The following is a 21,623-nucleotide window of genomic DNA, read 5'->3' as shown; positions in this document are numbered from 1 at the left end:
CAGTAGTAAAAGCAAGGCTTCGTAACTAAACAAGTCTAGTAGTTAAAGACAACGCATATATATATGTATGTATGTAAATACATGCACGCATTTCCCCCTAAAATTTGCTGACCATTCATTATACATCAGGTGCTGGGCTAAACACAGATTAAAAAACTGAACCTCAGAGATTTCAACTCCCTTCCCTATATAACAAAGACGTTACACTGAACATGAGGCTAGAATAGAACCCCATTTCTTTTTGTTAATATTTGTTTGTATTTGAGAGACAGAGTGAAAGCAGGGGAGGGGCAGAGAGAGAGGGAGATACAGAATCCAAAGTAGGCTCCAGGCTCTGAGCCTGAGCTGTCAGCACAGAGTCTGACCCAGGGTTCCAAGGGCTCCAAGTTACAGACCATGAGATCATGACTTGAGCTGAAGTCGGACGCTTAACCAACTGAGCCACCCAAGTGCTCCTAAAACTCCATTTCTAAGCCAAGTTCACCATGCTGAACCGTCTGCACCTGTAAGACAGAAATGATAGATTGGGGGTGAAAATTACCAATTCACATTTGTGTCTAGCATACGAAAGTAAGTCTTGGCCTTTATGGATACTCTAAATTAGCTCAATCTCTGTCTAGCGGATCCGAAGCTTGAAGTCCAAAAATTTGAAATGTTCAATGTAATAATTATTTTAATCTTAATGATGGTAATTTTGTAAATTCCCTAATCTCATCTGTTGCTGAGCTAAAAATGTATCTGACTTATGTGGCAACCACCCTAACATACTGACCCACATTTGTAATTGATGTTTACTTTTAGGTGTTTTACAACTGGAAACCAAGCTTCCCATGAAGTAGTTTTTAGTGGTAATACAGTCAGAATAGGATGTTGCCATCACTTACATATAATTCTATGGGCCCCAGACGTACTCAATCCCTATTAACCACACTGCCTCTATGCATATATTCACGATTCAGTCAGAATCTGCCATAAGTAATATTATAAAAAATGCTTCCTGGAGGTCCAGAGTTATAAGTTGGGGAGCTGCAGTGATAATGCTATATCACAACAAAAAGGAACACAATAAAATAGATCACTCACTGGTGTGCCAAAAGATCACTGGGAAATTTGAAGAAAATCTGTAAAATTTGTCTTATGTCCCTTCTACCTCTGTTTCTGTTTCCTCCATCATTTAGACTCTCTACTCCCCCATCTCGGATATCCTAATGAAGCCCAACTCACTAAACATCCCCTCCCCATAACTGCACTTCACTCACAGAAGCTGAAAGTCTGTGGAATATTTTGCATTTGTTGGAATAACAACAGTATCCATGTTGAGGATCATTGTAAAGGTCTTATCAACAGGCTATTGTGAAGATTTAATAAGGTGATATTTATAAAGTGCTATGGCACATATTAAGCACTTATTAATGTGAAGCATTTTTTTTCCCAAGATATGACTTAATTCTTCCATGGAAGGAGTCAGAGTGCAATATTAGGCGCATTAATACATCTCACTATCTTTTCACAGAGAAGAAAATATTGTGAAACAATCTAAGCAGACGTCATTCAACCTAAAGTGGTGCTGCCTCTCAATCCTCAGTCAGCCCTGTGGTCTTTAATCCAGATACTAGGTCTGGAATATACTGCCCCAGATGGCCCCTTTCTCTTACAATCACACCCATCCCCAGGACATGTGGTATGTCCTGACTGGAATCCCAGGACTGGAAGATTCTCATACCTGGATCTCCATCCCTATCTGTTCTATGTACATTTTGGCTGTCATAGGCAACATCTTCTTGATCTTCCTGATTGTAACTGAGCGCCGTCTCCATGAGCCTATGTATGTCTTCCTTTCCATGCTGGCCTTATCAGATGTCCTGCTCTCCACAGCCACAGCCCCCAAGATGCTGGCCATCTTCTGGTTCCATTCCACGGATATATCCTTTGGGAGTTGTGTATCTCAGATGTTCTTCATCCATTTCCTCTTTGTGGCAGAATCTGCTATTCTCCTGGCCATGGCATTTGACCGCTATGTGGCCATCTGTCACCCACTGAGATATACCACAATCTTAACCTCCTCAGCCACTGGGAAAATTGACATCGCAGCTGTTGTCAGGAGCTTTATCATCTGCTTTCCATTCATCTTCCTGGTACACCGACTTACGTATTGTGGGAGAAACATCATTCCCCATTCCTACTGTGAGCACATGGGCATTGCCAGATTGTCATGTGACAATATCAGTGTCAACATCATTTATGGCCTGACTGTGGCCCTACTGTCTACAGGACTAGACATTGTGTTCATCATTATGTCCTACGCGATGATCCTTCGCACAGTGTTTCAGATACCTTCCCGGTCTGCTAGATTCAAGGCCCTCAACACATGTGGTTCCCACATCTGTGTCATACTTATGTTCTATGCCCCAGCATTCTTTTCCTTTTTTGCCCATCGTTTTGGGGGTAAAACCGTCCCTCAGCACATCCACATCCTGGTAGCCAACCTCTATGTGGTAGTGCCCCCTATGCTAAACCCCATCATTTACGGGGTGAAGACCAAACAGATTCAAGACCGAGTAATTTTGCTTTGCTCCCCCATCAGCACGCATTGTTAAAATGAAGAATAATGCGAAATGCTGGCTATTTCTGAATAAACCCCCCCGCCCCACTTCTCTCTCTCTCTCTTCTCTCTCTCTCTCTCTCTCTCTCTCTCACTCACTCACACACACACACACACACACATACACACACACTGAATGAGCAATGGGAATAAAGAGAATCCATAAGTAACTCTTAATAAACCAGAAGGATAATAAATGCCAAAGTTTCCAATGTATTTTCCTAAAGCACATAAAATTTTTGAGAAAAATTAATGAATGATATTCTCAATTCTCCTAGATATCCTATTATCTTGCAATTTAACTTATTCTTAAGCATACATAAGATAACGTAAGAAAAACATATTTTAGGGTTAAACCCAGATGGAATTGTCTTGGGTAGATCTGGGAAGTGAAAATAGTGACTCACTGAGTGTTTGTATAGACAGTTGAAATTCTGCTGAACTATAAAACACTCCCACCACAGTCAGTAAATACTTGGGCCAAGAACATAAAGCCACAATAAACAATAAACAATAATTATTTCTATCTGTACCTTTCACGGCAATTAAAATGTGAGTTCTAAAGGGATATTTTCTGAATCTCTGATACAAAGTCTATGTATAGAAAAGGCACACCGTATAGGTTTATTGAATGAACAGATAATACTGAATGAAAACAAGTAATAAGTGAAATCAACCCACCTCAGACCACACTTTGTTCCCTACATAGTGATGACCTTGGGGCCAAATCATTAATGAAGCATCCTGGTGTCAACAGACTTCACCAAGGGAGGGACTAACAGATAAAAAATACCATACCCAGGTCCAAAATTAAAAGGCAGTGAAAGACTAAATACAATGTTTGCACATATTTGTATTTAAAAAGGTTCTATTCACACCAAATATTATTTTATAGAAGCTTGTCTCCAGATTGTACCGTAATTTCTTCATTCAAGATAGTATTTTTACAACCTCTCCTTCAGCAGGCCTTAGCACATGCTCTGAGAATGTGCAATCTGACCTTATATACCCTTGAAGATAGACAAACAATGAACTTTCAAGCATTACCTTGAACACGTGCAACCTTTTCCGGGTTAGCCTCTTTATTTGTTTTTCTATTATGTATATATGATGTGTGTTTGTATACACTACACACATTAATATATGTACAATGTTATATACACATTATAAAAACACACATATATACACATGCATGTTCATGATATATATATGATATATATGTATATATACATCTATATATATGTATATATACATATATATATGTATAATATCAGATATATATATAAAACAATCAATGTGGGAAATGAACGTGTGTTGCCTTGACCCTTGGAATCCTGGACAACTACTTTGGTTTGAAATATATGTTATATTCACTTGAATTTGAGCAAGGAAATCTATTTTAAGAGTTAAAAAAAAAAAACCCTTTGATATGAGAAATCCTGGTTTGCCAGTCCCACACTAACTGTATAAGTTTGTCCTGTTATGTAACTATTGGTTCTTGACCAATAAAATGGAATTATTTTAGTACCTTCCTTATTGGCTTGACAATTAAATGAAATATGTCATATGATGTATTTGTAATTTAATAAAAGCAAATTTTATTTTGATGGTGTTGGTAACTTTTATGAACAGAAACATCAAAGAACTGACCTCACCAAACTCAACAGAGCCCTGATAACAATAATTCATAGAAAAATGGTTGGAATGGGTCATCATCATAGATACGGAAGTCACATAAAATGTTGCTAAAAGTTGTAGCAAATAGGATTCTGGTTCAGAAGTAAATTCTCCAAGGATTGAACGGGAGTCAGAGAGGAAATACAGTACAGAATGATAACAAAATATATTTAATGAGTGGTGTAAGTGAGCCTTCAAGGAGAAAACTTTTTAAGGGGGTGCCTGGGTGGCTCAGGTGGTGAAGCATCTGACTTCGGCTCAGGTCATGATCTCATGGTTTGAGGTTTGAGCCCTGTGTCGGGCTCTGTGCTGACAGCTAGGAGGCTGGAGCCTGCTTCAGATTGTGTCTCCCTCTCTCACTGCTCCTCCCCCACTCAGGCTCGCTCTCTCTCTCTCTCTCTCTTTCTCTGTCTCTCTCTCTCAAAAATAGATAAACGTTAAAAAATAATAAAAACAAGAAGAGTTTTTAATGCTTGAGTTTTGGCAGTGAGGAACTAAGAAAATACCAATTTCCCACCAAGAATGTATGAAATATGACAGGAATAAACAATGATTGAGTTGTCAGCCGTAATTGCAGAGAAGCTTTCAGGGTGAGGGCTCAGGGATTGGTAGATGCTGATGGAGTCAGGATATCACTGTGTGTGCTGAGCTGCTAGAAGCACAATCACTGAGTCGTTGCCCTGGAAATTTTGAAGGGGATGCTCCGTATCCTACCATTCTACCATCTTCTTGACCACAGAGTCCCCCGCTGGGTAACAGTGAGTAAGAAAAAACGGTATACCATGCACGATAGAAACGGAGAGCCCTGGAGGGGCTTAGAGAAAACTGACCTACTCTTCCAGATACAATTAAAAAAGAAAAAGAAGAAGTGGAAGAAAAAAAGCACTAAGAGATTGTTAAAGTGAGTACCGTGTTTCATGAGAGGAAGACACCGGGTCATTTAATATCAGACTCTTAGACCCAGAGATTCAAAGAATACATTACCTGGGTAGCTGAGCAGTAGCAGATATAGAGATACTACGGAGTCAGAACAAATCTTTCTCCTGATGGTTTCTACTCTGCCCTAAGTGGTCTCAGACAGGGTGAAACGCTGTGACATGAAGCATAGGGTATTAGGAAAATGTATCCCAAAGTGGGAAGAGGCTAAAGACACTAGTTTGCCATGTCAAAACTGTTGCAGAATATCGTGTTATAATTGGGGTTTTAGCTAATATAAGTTAAGGAAGAATTAGAAGTGGGGAAAGAAGAAGACAAATCCTAGGTTTTGTGTCTTAATTTATTTTTCCTTATTTCTGTATTTAATTATTTTCCTAGTCTTTGTAAAGCCAACAGAGTTCCACAAGAATGGCATACTAATCCATATTTACTTATCCTGGATTGTGTGCTTAAAATGTGTTGAGGGGTAGACCTTGGGTAGTCTCATCACAAAAGAGAAAAAACATAGGAAAATGGCACAGGTGTGAAGTGATGGATATGTTGATTGGCTTCGTTTTAGTGAGTTTTTCATAATGTATACATATATTGGGTCATCAGTTACACACATCCGTTATAAGCAATTTCTGATTGTCAATTATACTTCAGTAAACCTGGGGCAGGGGTGGGGGAGAAGACATTAGTGTCTTATTGTGACTAGAATGATTAGAAAAATGAAGTGGAAAATGACATCATTTAAAATGGTAAACAAAACTGTACATGTGTCTGAAATACATGTAGGAAATATTTATTGCATATTATTCATTGTAATGATAATATGGCATCCACAATGATCTACAAATTCCCCATAATCCCAATAAATGCTAATATATTTTATCATTTCCATGCTGATATTTTTTTCAAATTTTTATTATGGCAAAATATCTGTACCATAAAGTTTGTGATAATAATGATTTTTAAGTGTACGATTCAGAGCAATTAATCATATTTGCAATGTTGTGTTCCTATTGCCACCAGTTGCAAAAGCTTTCATCACCCAAAACAGAAACCCTATGCCACTGAGCAATAATTCCCCACTCCCTTGCTAACCTCTAACCTACTTTATATTTCTATGAATTTGTTTACTTGTAGAGGTGGAATCATATAATATTTATGTTTTTTGTCTGGCTTATTTCGCTGAATATAAGTTTTTCAAAGGTCATGCATGTTGTAGCATGTTTTTATCCTTCATTCCTTTATACTGATGCATAATGTTCCCGATATATATATATATATATATATATATATATATACACACACACACACACACACAAACACACACATCTGTGTGTGTGTTTGTGTGTGTGTGTGTGTGTGTGTATACATCGTTTTGTACATTCATCTATGGATGTGCAGTTTGGTTGCTTCCACCATTTGCCTACTGTAAATAATGCTGCAATGAACATCCATGTACAAGTATGTCTTTGAATACCTGTTTTTAATTTGGGTGGTACATACTCAGGAGTGGAATTACTGCATACATGTGATTCTGTGCCTGAGTTTTTAAGAAACTGCCAAACTGTTTTCCACAGAATGTGCACCATTTTTCATTTCCTCTGGCAATGTATGATGGTTCCAATGTTCCCTATTTTGTCAAAACTTGTTAGTGTTTTAATTTTTTAACTGTGTTTTACATTTCCTTATTTATTTTTGACAGAGGGAGACAGAGCACAAGCGGGAGATGGGCAGAGAGAGAAGGAGACACAGAATCCAAAGCAGGCTCCAGGCTCCAAGCCAACAGCACAGAGCCTGACCTGGGGCTGGAACTCACAGACCGCGAGATCATAATCTGAGCCGAACTCGGACGCTCAACCGACCAAGCCACCCAGGCACCCCTAGTGTTTAAATTTTTAAAAAAATTATACAGTTTAGTAGATGTGAAGTGGTGTCTTATTGTGGTTTTGATTTTTATTTCATGTGCTATTGGCATTTGCATATTTTCTTTAGAGGATTAATTATTTAATTCCTTTGCCTATTTTTAAATTCGGTTGTTTATCTTTTTGGTTTTGAGTTGTTTGAGTTCTCTGTACATTCTGGGAATTAATCCCTTATTAGTTATATCATTTGCAAATTTCGTTTTGTAGGTTATCATTTCACTTTTTGTTAATGTCATTTGATAATGTTGAAATTTTAATTTTGGTAAAGTCCATTTATCTATGTTTTTTATTTTTATCCTCAGGCTTTGGTGTGGCTTTTGAGAATCTATTGTTCAATCCAAGGTCATGAAAATGTACCTCTATGTTTTTTCCCAAGAATTTTATGATTGTAACTTTTATATTTGTGTCATTGCTCTATTTTTATGCATTCTGAGTTGTAGTGTTTATGTAAAAGAAAAACATAGAAAGTAGTCAGAAAAATTAAAAAAATTACTTGACCAATTAGATATGAACTTACGTATTATAAAATCAGATACTTGCAGCACTGTGACTCTGACAAAATAGGCATTGGATCCAAAAGCAGGATACAGAATCAAGATATAGATCTACATTTACATAAAGATTTAAAATGAGACCTATAGTTGCTCAAAATAGTTGAGAAAACACCAGGCTATCCATTAACACATGTGTTAAAAGTGGTTTCTACATTTGTGAATAACTAAATGAAATCCTTAGTCACCCAAGTCCCCAAAACAAATTCCAGATGGAGTTAAACTTCTCTCCTTTCTCCTTGTTCTTTCTGTCAACTCTATTAAAATCTCTTTCCCATTTTCACTCACCAACTCTATCTCAAGCCTGATCTTGAATTCCACCTCTGGCTCCTAACCTTAACACCCAAGGCTCTGTTACTGATGAGTAGAATTTTAGTGTTCATGCACTTGTTCCCAGATAAAGAACCCTCGCCTTAAACTCCACCCTCGCCATCATATTCAGCCTGTGAGACCCTAATGGCTTTGGTGTTGCTCTCAGCTATGACCCCAGGTTCCAGCAGGAGACACTTACCCTCCTACAAAATATAGAGAAGGTTTCACCATCATCCATGGAGAGTAGGGGGAGAAAGAGTGAACTGGTAAGTTAAATAAGGGCATTGGAAAATTCTAAAAACTGGGAGAAACTACCCTCCTTTTCTAAGAGACTTAATTGTTTCTTTTATTTCCTGTGTTGAGTATTTACACCAAGATTAAAGTCAATTGACAATTCTCATGAGTATTGTAAACTATATAGAATTGGGGGTACATCGTAGACTATGTAGAGATATGATAGCTGATTCAGTCACTGTTGACCAAATCTTTTACATTAAACCGTGTAATCTAATCTACCAATCCTGCATTCTATTAGGTGAGACAGAACAGGCTTTCTAGGCACTTTTGCTTAAACATATGTAAAAGAGGTGTGAATGACCTTGTAGGGACCTAGGGAAAGCTGCCCCAAAGTATGCCACAATACCATAAAGATTATGCTGAATTAAACTTATTTAAGAAACAGCCAGTGCAAGACTACTGATTCTTTGTCTCCAGAAAGCAAAAAGCACATCTCCCATGTGAAAGGTACCTTCTCTGCATCAAGAGGTAAAGAGACATCCTTATCATCAGAGATAGGGAATCAGGGCCAAAGTAGCCTATGTAAATAAATTTTATAATTTTTAGAGATTTATTACCCCAGCCCAAATTCTAGTCCACATTTAGAATTCTTTACTAATGGAAGCTCCTGAGCATAAGTTTTCTTTGTCCCGTCAATTCCTCACAGATGGATGTTTCTTTGTCTAAAATGTATAAAAACTTCATGTCTTGGTCATTTCCTTTGGTCTTAATTTTACTATGGACCTCTGTGTGCATTAATTAAATTTTGTTTTTTTTTCCTCCTGTTCATCTGTCTCATGCCAATGTAATTATTAGACTAATTTAGAAGAACCTTGAAGGGTAGAGTAAAATTTTCCTTCTCAACAAACTCAACAGAGTCAACTTGTGACACATGGGAATAATATGTAAAGGCTACTTGTCCTATACAAGTAAACGTACCGATATACCAGTTCTATGAAAAATAAAACCACATGCCGAACTAGAATTCAAAAAGCATGGACGGTACCGTAAACTTAGTAACTACCCAGGCAAGTGCTCACTGATACACTGGGGACACAAGTCAGTGTAGTTAACGTTGTACTTAATTTTAAAATTAGGAAATGAGATCAGTAACACTTTCTCTGCTTATTTCTCCGGCTCTGGAAAACTAAATTAAGAAATGACTATAAATATGCCTTTAATCTGTTAAATATTACATATACATTTATTATTTCTGCTACAAATCATTATCAGTCATTCCTCTTGCAAATACGACCTTCCCTTCCTTAGAACACACTAACTTCTAGTACTCAGTTTTGTTTAGTGAACCATCTCTGGATCCTGCTACGTATTTGTTGGGTTCTGACACTGTAGATGATAGGGTTCATCAAGGGTGGGAAAAGAATATAGATATTGCCCATGAGGACATGGACCACAGGAGAGAGGTGCTTTCCAAAGCGGTGCACCATAGTCAAACCAATAATTGGGATATAGAAAACCAGAACAGCACAGATGTGGGAGACACAGGTCTTCAAGGACTTGAGCCGCTCGTCCCGGGATGCAATAGTCAAGACTGAATGCAGGATCGAGATGTAGGAGATGAGAATGAGCACCGAGTCCAAAAAGAGTGTGCAGATCACCAGGGCTAACGCATAGAAGCTGTTGAAGCGGATGTCGGAGCAGGCAAGCCGAAGTAAGTCTTGGTGCAGGCAGAAGGAATGGGAAAGGATATGAGGATGGCAGTAATGGAAGAACTTTAGGCGGACAATGGGAGCAGTAATGAACAGGAAACTCCTCCCTAAAATGGCCACACCAATGGTGATGATTCTCATATTGGTGAGGATGGATGTATATCTCAGAGGATTGCAGATGGCAGTAAAGCGATCAAAGGCCATGGCAAGAAGGACTCCAGACTCTGTGAGGGACAGACCATGGATGAAGTAAGTTTGGGCAATGCAGGCATCCAGGCTGACTTCCCTGCTCAGGCCCCACAAGATCCCGAGCACCGTGTGCACTGTGGACAGCCCCATGCACAGGTCAGTGAGGGCCAACATGGCCAGGAAGTAGAACATGGGCTCATGTAAGCTGGGCTCCGTCCGGATCACATGCAACACCAGGCAATTCCCTAAGAGTACCATAGCATAGATACAGGAGAAAGGAATGGAGAGCCAAGGATATTCCCGTTCCAGGCCAGGGAAACCCGTAAGGAGAAAGGTGGAGTTACTGACTTTGGAATCAGGTTGAACAGACATGGATCTCTAAAGATGGATACCTCTCAGAAAAAAATATACTTAACAGCTTATTAAGAATCACATGTGTTTTCCACTGCCTTAATATACAGTTTGAAGTAACAGCTGTAAAAGGAATGATTACATTTAGCACAAGAACTCATTACACGTATTACCAATGCTTGTATTTTATAAGAAGCTTCATTTGCTCTGAAACAGAAACTATGCCTACATATGAAACCTTCTTATTCGTTCACTGACCCCATCAGAGGAATTGTGTCCATATCCATAATCTCACTGTCACTTTCTACCTCAGTGCTTCATACTACAAATAACAGAGAAAATACCCGGCTCGTGAAGGTATTATAATGAAGTTTAAGTACACCAAATAGAAAAGGAAAACACATTCGAGTGTTTGCCTTTAAAACTTCGTGAAATGAATTGCAACTCACTGCCGTAGCGAGTAAGATTCACCTCTGCTTATTACATAAGACACTCAGTCATTTATAGAAGTCATCTCTCAGTCATGTTGTCCACTTGTACATGTACCTTTCATGGACTTAATAAAGAATAACTGTCGCTCACAGCAGAGATGGTCTTGCCAATCTTGAAAATGGACCTGGTTCTTTTCTCTTTGTCACGGTGGCATGGATATTCCAGAAGAAGCAAGATTTATGCAGGTCTAGGAGTCACTGGAGTAAATCCCAAACCCTGGGAGGTTCTGAGAGTGAATGATGCAACATATAGGGGTTGTGCTTCTTTGGGAGAGTGAGAGAAAACCCATGGGGAGTATCTGTAGAGCAGATGTTCCACTCCACTAAATTTTGAGTATTCTTACAAGTGCAAGTTTATAAAAATAATTCCTTCATTCAGGGAGATTTTGAAATGAGTACTGGACAGACAGTTCCAGAAACATGTAGTAGTTTGCTTCCTCCCTCACTGGTCTTTACATGTTTTTTTGGAGGATGGCAGATACATCCTATATAAGACAGGTTATTCTTATTGACATAAAATTTCATTTTATTTCCCTTCATTTCAGTATACCTTTTCTCTTTTTATTTGAACTCATGCCATCAGTATTCAAAGAGTTTGTGTACTGGCAAATAAAACGTTGTTTTGTAAGTCATAACAGATTTGTGTACGGTTGATAATCCTTTTAAACTGCTTGAATTAGAGTCTCTATTTTCATAACAGTAATGTTACTGAGAATTTTTTTTTTTGCATTTACTGTGTACTAGGAATCTTAGCATTATTTAACTCTCAGAATTAGAGTACTTCTGTTATTAATTTAATTTCTAGAATTACTTAAGGATTATATCTTTTCATAGGCAGTAGACCACAGAGATAAATAATGTGCTTACAAAGCCAGACTTTCTGGGTTGAAAACCCTTCGCCGACTCCTGTGAGTACTGTGTCCTTGGGCAACATACTTAACCTTATATCAATTTTCTCATCTAAAATGGGGACAATTGGGATGCCTGGGTGGCTCAGTCGGTTAAGCATCTGACTTTGGCTTAGGTCATGATCTCACAGCTCGTGGGATCAAGCCCTGTGTTGGGCTCTGTGCTGACAGTTCACAGCCTGGAGCCTATTTCAGATTCTGTGTCTCCTTCTTTCTCTCTGTCCCTATCTACTTGTGCTCTTTCTCTCTCTCTTTCAAAAGTAAATAAACATTTAAAAATTGAAAATAAAATTAAATGGGACAATAAAGGGCATCTGTGTGGCTCATTTGGTTGAGCCACCAACTTTTGATTTCAGCTCAGGTCATGATCTCGTGGTTCATGGAATGGAGCCCTGCATCTGGCTCTGCGCTGACAGTGCTGGACCTTCTTGGGATTCTCTTTCTCCCTCTCTCTCTGCTCCTCCACTTGTGCTGATGTTCTCTTGCTATCTCTCTCTTTCTCTGTCAAAATAAATAAGTAAACATAAAAAACCCATATGCAATGATTCAAAAGCAGTTTTAAGAGGGAATCTATAGCCATAAATGCCAACATTAAGAAACAAGAAATATTTCAAATAAAAACCCTCACTTTTCTGGGGTCCCTGGGGGGCTCAGTAAGTTAAGCATCTAACTTTGGCTCAGGCCATGATCTCAGAGCTTGTGAGTTCAAGCCCTGTGTCTGGCTCTGTTCTGACAGCTCAGAGCCTGGAGCCTGCTTCAGATTCTGTGTCTCCCTCTCTCTCTCTTCCCCTCCCCAGCTCACACTCTGTCTCTCTCTGTCTCTTATTCAAAAATAAATAACAAAACATTAAAAAAAAGCCTCACTTTTCATCTCAAGGTATTAGAAACAGAACAAACTAAGCCCAAAGATGGCAAAGAGAAAGAAAGAACAATGGCCATACTAGAAATAAATAAAATGGAAATTTAAAAATGTGGAAATAATCAATAAAACTAAGAGTTGTTTTTTTAGAAAAGGTAAAAAGAATTACGAAACTTTAGCTACTATGAAAAAAAGAGAGAAGACTCAAGTAAATAAAATTAGAAAAGAGTAAGGAGAAATTACAACTGATATCACAGAAACAACAAATGGGATAATGTAGAAGAAATGGATAAATGCCTAAAAACATAAAACTTACAAAGACTGAATCATTAAGAAACAGAAAATTTGAACAGACTAACAATGAGTAAGGAAATGTAATCAGTAATCCAAACCATTCCACGCAGAAAAGTCCAGGATCAGATGGTTGCACTGGGGAATCCCAATAAATATTTAAAGTAAATTAATGCCAATACTTCTCAAACTCTTTCAAAAAAAAACTGAAGAGGAAGGAATATGTCCAAACTCACATTACAAGGCCAACATAACCCTAATACCAAAGCCAGATAAGGACACTACAAGAAAACAAAATTAGAGACCAATAATCTTGATGAATACAGATGCAAAAATTCTAGATGATATATTAGCACTCTGCACACACAAAGCACACAACACAATAGTATATTAAAATGATCATAAATCATGATTAAGTGGGATTTATCTCTGGGATATAAGGATGAGTCAACCTATGCCAATCAATAAATGTGATATGCCACATTAATGGAATAAAATAAAAAGTGATGTGATCATCTCAATAGATACAGGAAAAAGAATTTAACAAGGTACATTATCCTTGCATGGTATAAACTCTCAAGAACTTGAGTATTGAAGAAACAAAGCTCAACATAATAAGGGCCATATAAGACAAACCCATGGTCAACTTCATATTCAATGGTGAAAGGTTGAGTTTTTCATCAAAGATCAGGAATAAGACAAGTGTGTCAATGCTCCCCACTTTTATTCTACAAAACTGAGAATCCTAGACAGAGCAGTCAGGCAAGAAAAAAAGGGCATCCAAATAAGAAAGAAGAAATAGAACCATCTCTGTTTGCAGATATGATCCTATACAGAGAAAATCCTGAAGATTCCACCAAAACAAACAAAAAACAAACAAAAACAAAAAACAAAAAACAAAAAAATCCCTGCTATAGTTAATCAGAAAATTCAGTAAAGTTGCAGGATATAAATCAACATACAGAAAACAGTTGTATTTCTATGCACTAACAACAAAGCATTTGAAAAAGAAGTGAGGAAAGCAATCCATTTACAATAGCATAAAACAATAAAATACTTAGGAATAAATTTAACTGAGCAGTTACAATATAACACCCCCCATGTCCATCACAGCATGATCCACAACATGGAAATAACCTGTGTGTCTACAAATGAATGAATAAAACAACATGATATATGTATAAATAATATTATAATAAATAAATATTAATAATAAAATATTATTCAGCCATAAGAAAGAAGAAAATCCTGCCATTGTGACAACTTAGATAGAACTTGAGAACATAATACTAAGTGAAATAAGTCAGACAGAAAAAGGCAAATATTGTACAATACATCTTATATGTGGAATCTATTGAAGTTGAAGTCAAAAACAGAGTAGAGTGGTTGTTCCCAGGGACAGGTGGGTAAGAGAAATAGAGAGATATTAGTCAAAGGGCACAAACTTCCAGTTATAAAATTAACAATTTCTGGGTATCTAATGTATAGCATGGCCATTATAGCTAATGATACTGTATCATATAGGTGAAGGTTGCTAAGAGAATAGACTGTAAATGGTCTCACCACAAGAAACAAAAATGATAATTATGTGACAAGACAGAGATGTTAGCTGATGTTATGGTGGTAATAATTTTGCAGCATGTAAATGTATCAAGTCAACATGTTATACACCTCAAACTTTATACAATGCTATAAGTCAGTTATATCTCAATAAAGCTGCGGTTGGGGAAGAGACAGATTGAGAAAGTTTTCTATTGACGGAAAGCAGTTGCTCACCAACGTTGAAAAGTCTCTGGGGCAACAGATGAAACAAGAGTGTCCACTTTGTGGTAGCTGATGAGAGTTGAAAGGCTGGTTTGTGAAGAAAGGGAATATGATAGAGTATCTTATGCTCACAGATGATCTTGTTGAAAGCAAATAGAACTGATACATGAGATAGTTTTAATAACCTTTTAAAGAATAGAGAGAACACGTGAAGTCTTTAACCCTCATGCCATAGAAGCAACAGGCAGAGAAAGTTGATTGCAGTGAAACTGAAAACTGAGCAGAGCAGTTAAGAGCATTGGCCTTGAAGCCAGCTTGCAAAGGTTCAAATATTCACTTACTGTGTGTCTTTACCACGCTGCTTAACCTCTCTTGAACTCAACTTATTCATCTATAAAGCATGGCTCATAACAGCACCTGCTACTTAGGGTTTGTGTGATATTACCTATTTTTTAAGTATAACTAATGTACAGTGTTATATTAGTTTCCCTAATATTTTTTTTAAAATTCATGAAACAGTGTTTGAACAGTTCAGAGCATCAAATAAATATGTGTTTGTTAAATAGAACAAATGTTCTCCCCATGGATAATTCCAGATTGCAGTCAGATGATAGATATTTTGATCATTCTCTTTGAAATGTGAACAGAATATCCCTAGGGACATGATGTCCATTTATACCAATCTCCTTTCTGATGTACATCACAGCCCTCTAGCTCTCTCTTCATGCAAACACTTACAAAGATACGATCTGCTTTCTTGGGAGCAGAGAAACAAATATACCTGAATTTTGTCAACTGAGTTAAGACTTGAACAGGATTGCCAGATAGAAGAGACAGATGGAATCACAGGATATATGAAGAGATATACTGAATCACACTCTGAAGGTGAAGGGTAACTACTTTTCACAAATACTCTGAAAGATTAATATACATGTGGGAAGTTAAAATTTATCATAATCTCTAGTTTATTGAGAAAAGACAAAACTGATGTAAGATCAGTTTTTCCTTTGTCTACCCTCAATGTTTTACTAAATAGAAATAGTAGTAGAAATAGTAGAAATAGTAGATTCTTAAGTGTGGAGACGTACTTGGATAACAGATGTGAACAATAGTGAATGTGACTTTTTTTTTGAAAGAATTCAAAAAGAGCCAAATAATGGAAGGAGCCTAAATGTCCATCAACTGATGAATGGATAAAGAAATTGTGGTTTATATACACAATGGAATACTACTTGGCAATGAGAAAGAATGAAATATGGCCCTTTGTAGCAACGTGGATGGAACTGGAGAGTGTTATGCTAAGCGAAATAAGTCATGCAGAGAAAGACAGACACCATATGTTTTCACTCTTATGTGGATCCTGAGAAAATTAACAGAAGACCATGGGGAGGGGAAGGAAAAAAAGTTAGAGAGGGAGGGAGCCAAACCATAAGAGACTCTTAAAAAATGAGAATAAACTGAGGGTTGATGGCGGGTGGGAGGGAGGGATGGGTAGATGATGAGCATTGAGGAGGGCACCTGTTGAGATGAGCACTGGGTATTGTATGGAAACCAATTTGACAATAAATTTCATATTAAAAAAAAGAAAGAATTCTGTATTATATACATACACTACTTTTGCTCAGATTGGTCCTGTATGAGATAACAGGCTATGTGAAAGTTATCTACCGAATGAACATAAGTGCTGACTCCTAGAGAAAATACCTCAAATTATCTATGCCTGCTTTCCCTGCTTATGACACCAATTCCTCAACCTTTCTCTCTGTGAAGACCCAACAGATCCAGGGCAGGATTCAGACGTGGTTCTCCATGAAGAGGGAATAAACCATTTTAGGTTAAACAGACAGACACAGATCATTTACATGTAGAAAACTTCAGGCAGGGAGAGGGAAGGAATCTATTTATTTAAGGAAGTTAAAACTGAGGCAACTGAAACCTTAGACTTACAGGATATGCCAAGTCTTGAAAGATTTCTGAGTGTCAAGAATAGTAATTAAGCCAAGGTTTCCCAATTTAACTATAATGTTGTAAGTTCTGATAGTACAGTCATTCATCAAATATTATCATTTCTTACCAGGAAAAAATAATACTCACATTTGTTCAGAAAAGTTTAACTTGCAAGGAATATCTACAAAAAAGTGCTCCAAAGACACAGTGAACATTCATCAGTGGAGGCACAATTTTATCACCACTTGGTGTGGTTGCCTTGATCCACATAGACATTACAGTTGGTCTCTAACCTTAAGTGATATTTTCAGGCCGGTTAGTAGTTTGATCATAAGTCATTCCAAAGCATCATCACCCTTCTTTTCTTATTTAACTTTTTAAATGTGTATTCATTTTTGAGAGACAGAGTGTGATCAGGGGAGGGGGCAGGGAGAGACAGGGAGACACAGAACCCAAAGCAGACTCCAGGCTCTGAGCTGTCAGCACAGGACCTGACGCAGGGCTCAAACTCACGAACTGCGAGATCATGACCTGAGCTGAAGTTGGATGCTTAACCGACTGAGCCACTCAGGCACCCCACCCTTCTCTTCTTATTAATTCATCAACAGACAACTCTGTTTCCTGCTCCTCAGAAGAACTTCTATCATTTTTTTATAGATCTCTAAATGACTACTAAAGTGACTATCTTAGAGTCTTACAGAAATTGATGCCCTTTATTGTGTAGAATATATACTTCACTGATCTGCTTTACTGGATCTTCTTTTTTCTCTATGGACTTTATAAGTATCAGCAAGATGAGCTTTTTTTATTTTTTCCATAGGGACATTTCCTATTGATGGGGCAAATATGTGTTACTTAATAATTAAGGGGAGGTCAGATAACTAGCCATTTGGGAAAGTAAAAAAGCCCAGTCTGTACTGCAAGCCATGTGCAATTGTCATTCATGAGGATCTTGAAGAGAGAGAAGATACTGTTACCTTTTAGTTTTTCTAGCAACAACTCACCTTCACCATTTTCACCCTCTTCACCATATTAGGAAAAATACTCACGCATATGCTGTTAGATAGAGCCGAGCTTTATTGCTTTGTGGAACTCTGTGCGGAAGTTTCTGAGAGCAAATGTGGTAAACATTTCATCTCCTTAAAGGACTTCTCTAACTTTGCTAATTCACAGTCCTCTCCCTCTTCTATTATTGGAGATTCTGAATCATTAATCCCATGATTCAATCGCTATGGCATGGATCCCTGAAGAGGCAGTCCTATTTTGACATACATAAAAATGTATTAAGACATGTGGATGTATATGAGATCATCTGATTGATAGCAAATACATAAATGTATAAATTGATAGCTGTTAAATTTCAGTCTTTCAGAAAATGTATAGAGATAGAAGAATTGGCGAAAAACTCTACCTAGGGAAAATGTATGTTTGTTAGTAATTCCTTTGAAGTCCTTACTTCTATTTTGGAAACTCAAGATTTGAACAAATCATTAATGACATAGTGGACTGATAATAAAAATAACTGTCAATCTTCCAGGGTAATAGGACATCAGGTTTACATATCATATTGGCCTTTGTTCCTACTTCCAACTAACACGCATTTACATGTATATCAAAAGGTAAAAGTTCACAACAACTTGAAAATAAGAAAAAATAGTAAAATGACTGAAAACATGGAAGTTATTTTTATAATGTAAATGAGGCTATACTCTAAAGGAATCTGGTTCAAAACATACACTTGATGATTCATGCCTCTTGACTTTATAAACATGAACAGAATCACCAATCCAAATAGAATAGGGAATACATTTTTTCCTTTCAACTACTAATCAAAGAGACAGAGTTTAAAACAACAATGTGTATTAAAACAGATTTTTCATAGATTATGTCACAATTTTCTTTAAAGTATGGAAAAAATAAAGAATTTTCACTATAGGATGATAATTTAATTGTATTCTTTTATTAGTCAAAGAAATGAATTCAGACATTAATTTAAATGTTCATATGAAATGGAAGAAGGCAATGTTCTTATTTACTTCAAACTTATTCTAAATGTGATATTCAATAATTTTTTTCTAACAATTTGTTGAAATTATAAGCATTTAGGAAATAACACACCCTAAAAATAAGCCTTCCATTTATTTATATTCAAAAATACAATAGAAAGCAAACTAGAATGACAAATCCCATTCACAAATGCAGCACCTGTAGATATAAATGTACATAAACACGCGTAGAAATCATTAACACTCCGATGGGGCTTGTAATGGCATGCACCTGAAATAGAAATATATTCTTTACGTAACTATATCTATTCTCCTAAAACATTTCCATAGTTGCACTGTGACTAAACAAATGGCAATATTTTTAACTTAACAAATATTTTAAAGCTTCTTAGGGAAGATTAAAAGTCAGAGAGATAAAAGAATTAAGGGGCCCCTGGGTGGCTCAGTCGGATGAGTATCCTGTTCGTGATTTTGGCTCAGGTCATGATCTTAAGGTTCCTTGGGATTGAGCCTTGCATAGGGCTCTGCGCTGAGTGTGTTTCCTGTTTGGGATTCTCTCTCTTTCTCTGTCTGTCCCTACTCTGCTCACATGTACACACTCTCTCTCCCTCAAAAAATAAAAATTAAAAATACACTTCAAGTAATGCTTGGCAGTAGTTTCTATAATTAATAAAATACATATAAAGCAACAATATTTTATACAATAAGAAATATGAGGGAGGAGCCAAGATGGCAGAACAGCATGGAAGCTTTTTGTGCCTCGCATCCATAAAATACAGCCAGACCAACACTGAACCATCCTACACACCCAGAAAACTGATTGGAGGATTAGCACAACAATCTGCACAACCTGAACCACAGAATTCAGCAGGTACATGGAGTGGAGAGCTAAACTTGGGGAGCAAGAAGCCCCGAAAGGTAGGGAATCTCTTTTGCGGGCAGAGAGAGGATGGAGATTGGGGAGGGGGGGAGAATACGGGAAAATCACCCCTCCCCAAAAACAGCTGGAGAGAAAGCAGAAAATTGGAAACAGCTGCAGGGACTAACCTAAAAAGGGAGAAAGGAGAAAGGAGAGGGTTTAAACTCTATTAAGACTGTAAACAAGGGAAGCAGAGTGGGCAACTCTGCAGCTCGATACCTGGCGGTGCTCTGGTGGGAAAGGTGAATCCCCAGGAACAGAGTGGGGCCCGGGAGGTTCTGGGGCCACACGGGAAAAAGCAGTTCCACTGCTGGAAGGACATTTGGTAGAGACTGTTGAAGCCACCTGGTCCCAGCAGACCCCAGAAAATGGCCACATTCGCTGGTGCTGTAACAAGGTCGTTAAGGGTGAAACCTGGTGCCAGATGCGTGTTGCGATTTTCCATAATCCCTGAAATGCTGCTGCTACACTCTCTTTTGAACTTTTTCTCAGGCGAGCTGGTACCTGGCCACAGTCTCGGGGCACCAGCAGCAGCAGGGTCCAGAAAGTATTCCTGGGTACAGCCGACCTTCAGCCATTGCTCATTCGGCCATTGCTCGCTGAGACCCTCCTGAAGAGGGGCGGGACGGGTCAAAGCCGTAGTCCTTTGGAAGCAAGGGGCCAGGGAAAATAGCCACATATCTGAGACACAACTCGGGAGACAAGTACTGCCTGGGGCCTGGTCACGGAGAGTGAAAACACGGGCAGTAGACGAAACCTGAAGACAAAGGTGTGCGATTGCTGATCAGGGAGAACAGAGTTGGTAGCTGGGTGATGCCATTTTTGCCACTCCCGCGAATGCGCATACACACACACCTAGGAGCCCGGCAACAATCCACCCCAGTAGGCTAGCAGCGCCACCTAGTGAAAAGCGGAGCCATTACACTGAGCCCCGCCCAACTAGGCCAACATTGCTCTTCAAGAACACAAGACTCACCGCCAGCTTAATTTATGGACTATAAAGAGCTGCATAGACTGACTTCTAGGGGAAAACGAATCACTTTCAGTCCTACTTCAATATGTTAGCAGGTTCATCTATTCAATTTTCTTTCTTTTTTTTTTCCCTCTTTTATACTTCTTTTCTGTTTCTTGAATACAGAAAGAGAAAAGACTCATTTTTATTTTCCATTTTAATTAAAAATATTTTTCCTTAATTTTTATTAGTATATTTTTGATGTTATGTACATTTTTTCAAATTCTATTTACTTCATTTTAGTTTAGTAACTTCAGTTTAGTAAATTCTATTTACTATCATTTTAGTTTAGTCTACTTCAGTGTATTCACCTTTTCAAATTTTCGAACGATATCCTTTTTTTCTTTTTTCTTTAGTTTTTTCTTTTTCCTTTCTTTTCTTTTTCTTGAGTGCAGATAGAGAAAAACTTCATTTTTACTTTAAATTTCTATTAAAAATGTTTTCCTTTAATTTTTTCACTATATTTTTTGCTTTTATGTAAATTGTTTCAAATTCTATTCACTTCCATCATTTTATTTTAGTCTACTAGAGTGTATTCACCTTTTCAAATTCTCAAACGATTTCCTTTTTTTATTATTTTTTAAATCTTTTTTCTCTTTTTTGTTTCTTTTCTTTTTCTTGAATACAGGAAGAGAAAAGATTCATATTAATTTTTAATTTTTATTAATTTTCATTGATTTTTTTCTACTTTATTCTTTACTTTTCTGTATATTTTTTCAAATTCTATTTTACTCACATTATCTCATTTTAGTCTACTTCAGTGTATTCATTTTTTCAAATTCTCAAGTGATTTCATTTATACTTTTTTATTTTTTATTATTTTCTTCCCTCCCTTTATTTTCTCTAATCTGTCAAACCACTTTCAACACCCAGACCAAAACACATCTAGGATCTAGCATCATCTATTCGATGTGTGTGTGTGTGTGTGTGTGTGTGTGTGTGTTTGTGT

At 37.5% G+C, this 21,623-nt stretch overlaps 2 protein-coding genes across 2 annotated transcripts; one reads left to right on the top strand and one right to left on the bottom strand.

The window, feature by feature from the left end:
• The first annotated feature begins 1,637 nt into the window (after nt 1-1,637).
• Nucleotides 1,638-11,363, top strand: LOC122231155 (olfactory receptor 52Z1-like). Its single transcript, XM_042958379.1, has 2 exons — nt 1,638-2,558; nt 11,352-11,363. Exons 1-2 carry the CDS (start codon nt 1,638-1,640, stop codon nt 11,361-11,363), a joined length of 933 nt encoding a protein of 310 aa, XP_042814313.1.
• Nucleotides 9,557-10,498, bottom strand: LOC102957234 (olfactory receptor 51V1-like). The gene has a single exon (XM_007089379.3). It carries the CDS (start codon nt 10,496-10,498, stop codon nt 9,557-9,559), a length of 942 nt encoding a protein of 313 aa, XP_007089441.2.
• Nucleotides 11,364-21,623: the final 10,260 nt, after the last annotated feature.

Source organism: Panthera tigris, chromosome D1 (genome assembly GCF_018350195.1).
Source record: "Panthera tigris isolate Pti1 chromosome D1, P.tigris_Pti1_mat1.1, whole genome shotgun sequence".
Classification (NCBI taxonomy): domain Eukaryota; kingdom Metazoa; phylum Chordata; class Mammalia; order Carnivora; family Felidae; genus Panthera; species Panthera tigris.
Note: the sequence above shows the minus strand (reverse complement) of the source record. Positions and strands in the feature narration are given on the sequence as shown.

What these genes read in the sequence shown, in the direction of transcription:
- LOC122231155 (XM_042958379.1), top strand. Translation starts at nt 1,638, where the DNA reads ATGGCCCCTTTCTCTTACAATCACACCCATCCCCAGGACATGTGGTAT.
- LOC102957234 (XM_007089379.3), bottom strand. Translation starts at nt 10,498, where the DNA reads ATGTCTGTTCAACCTGATTCCAAAGTCAGTAACTCCACCTTTCTCCTT.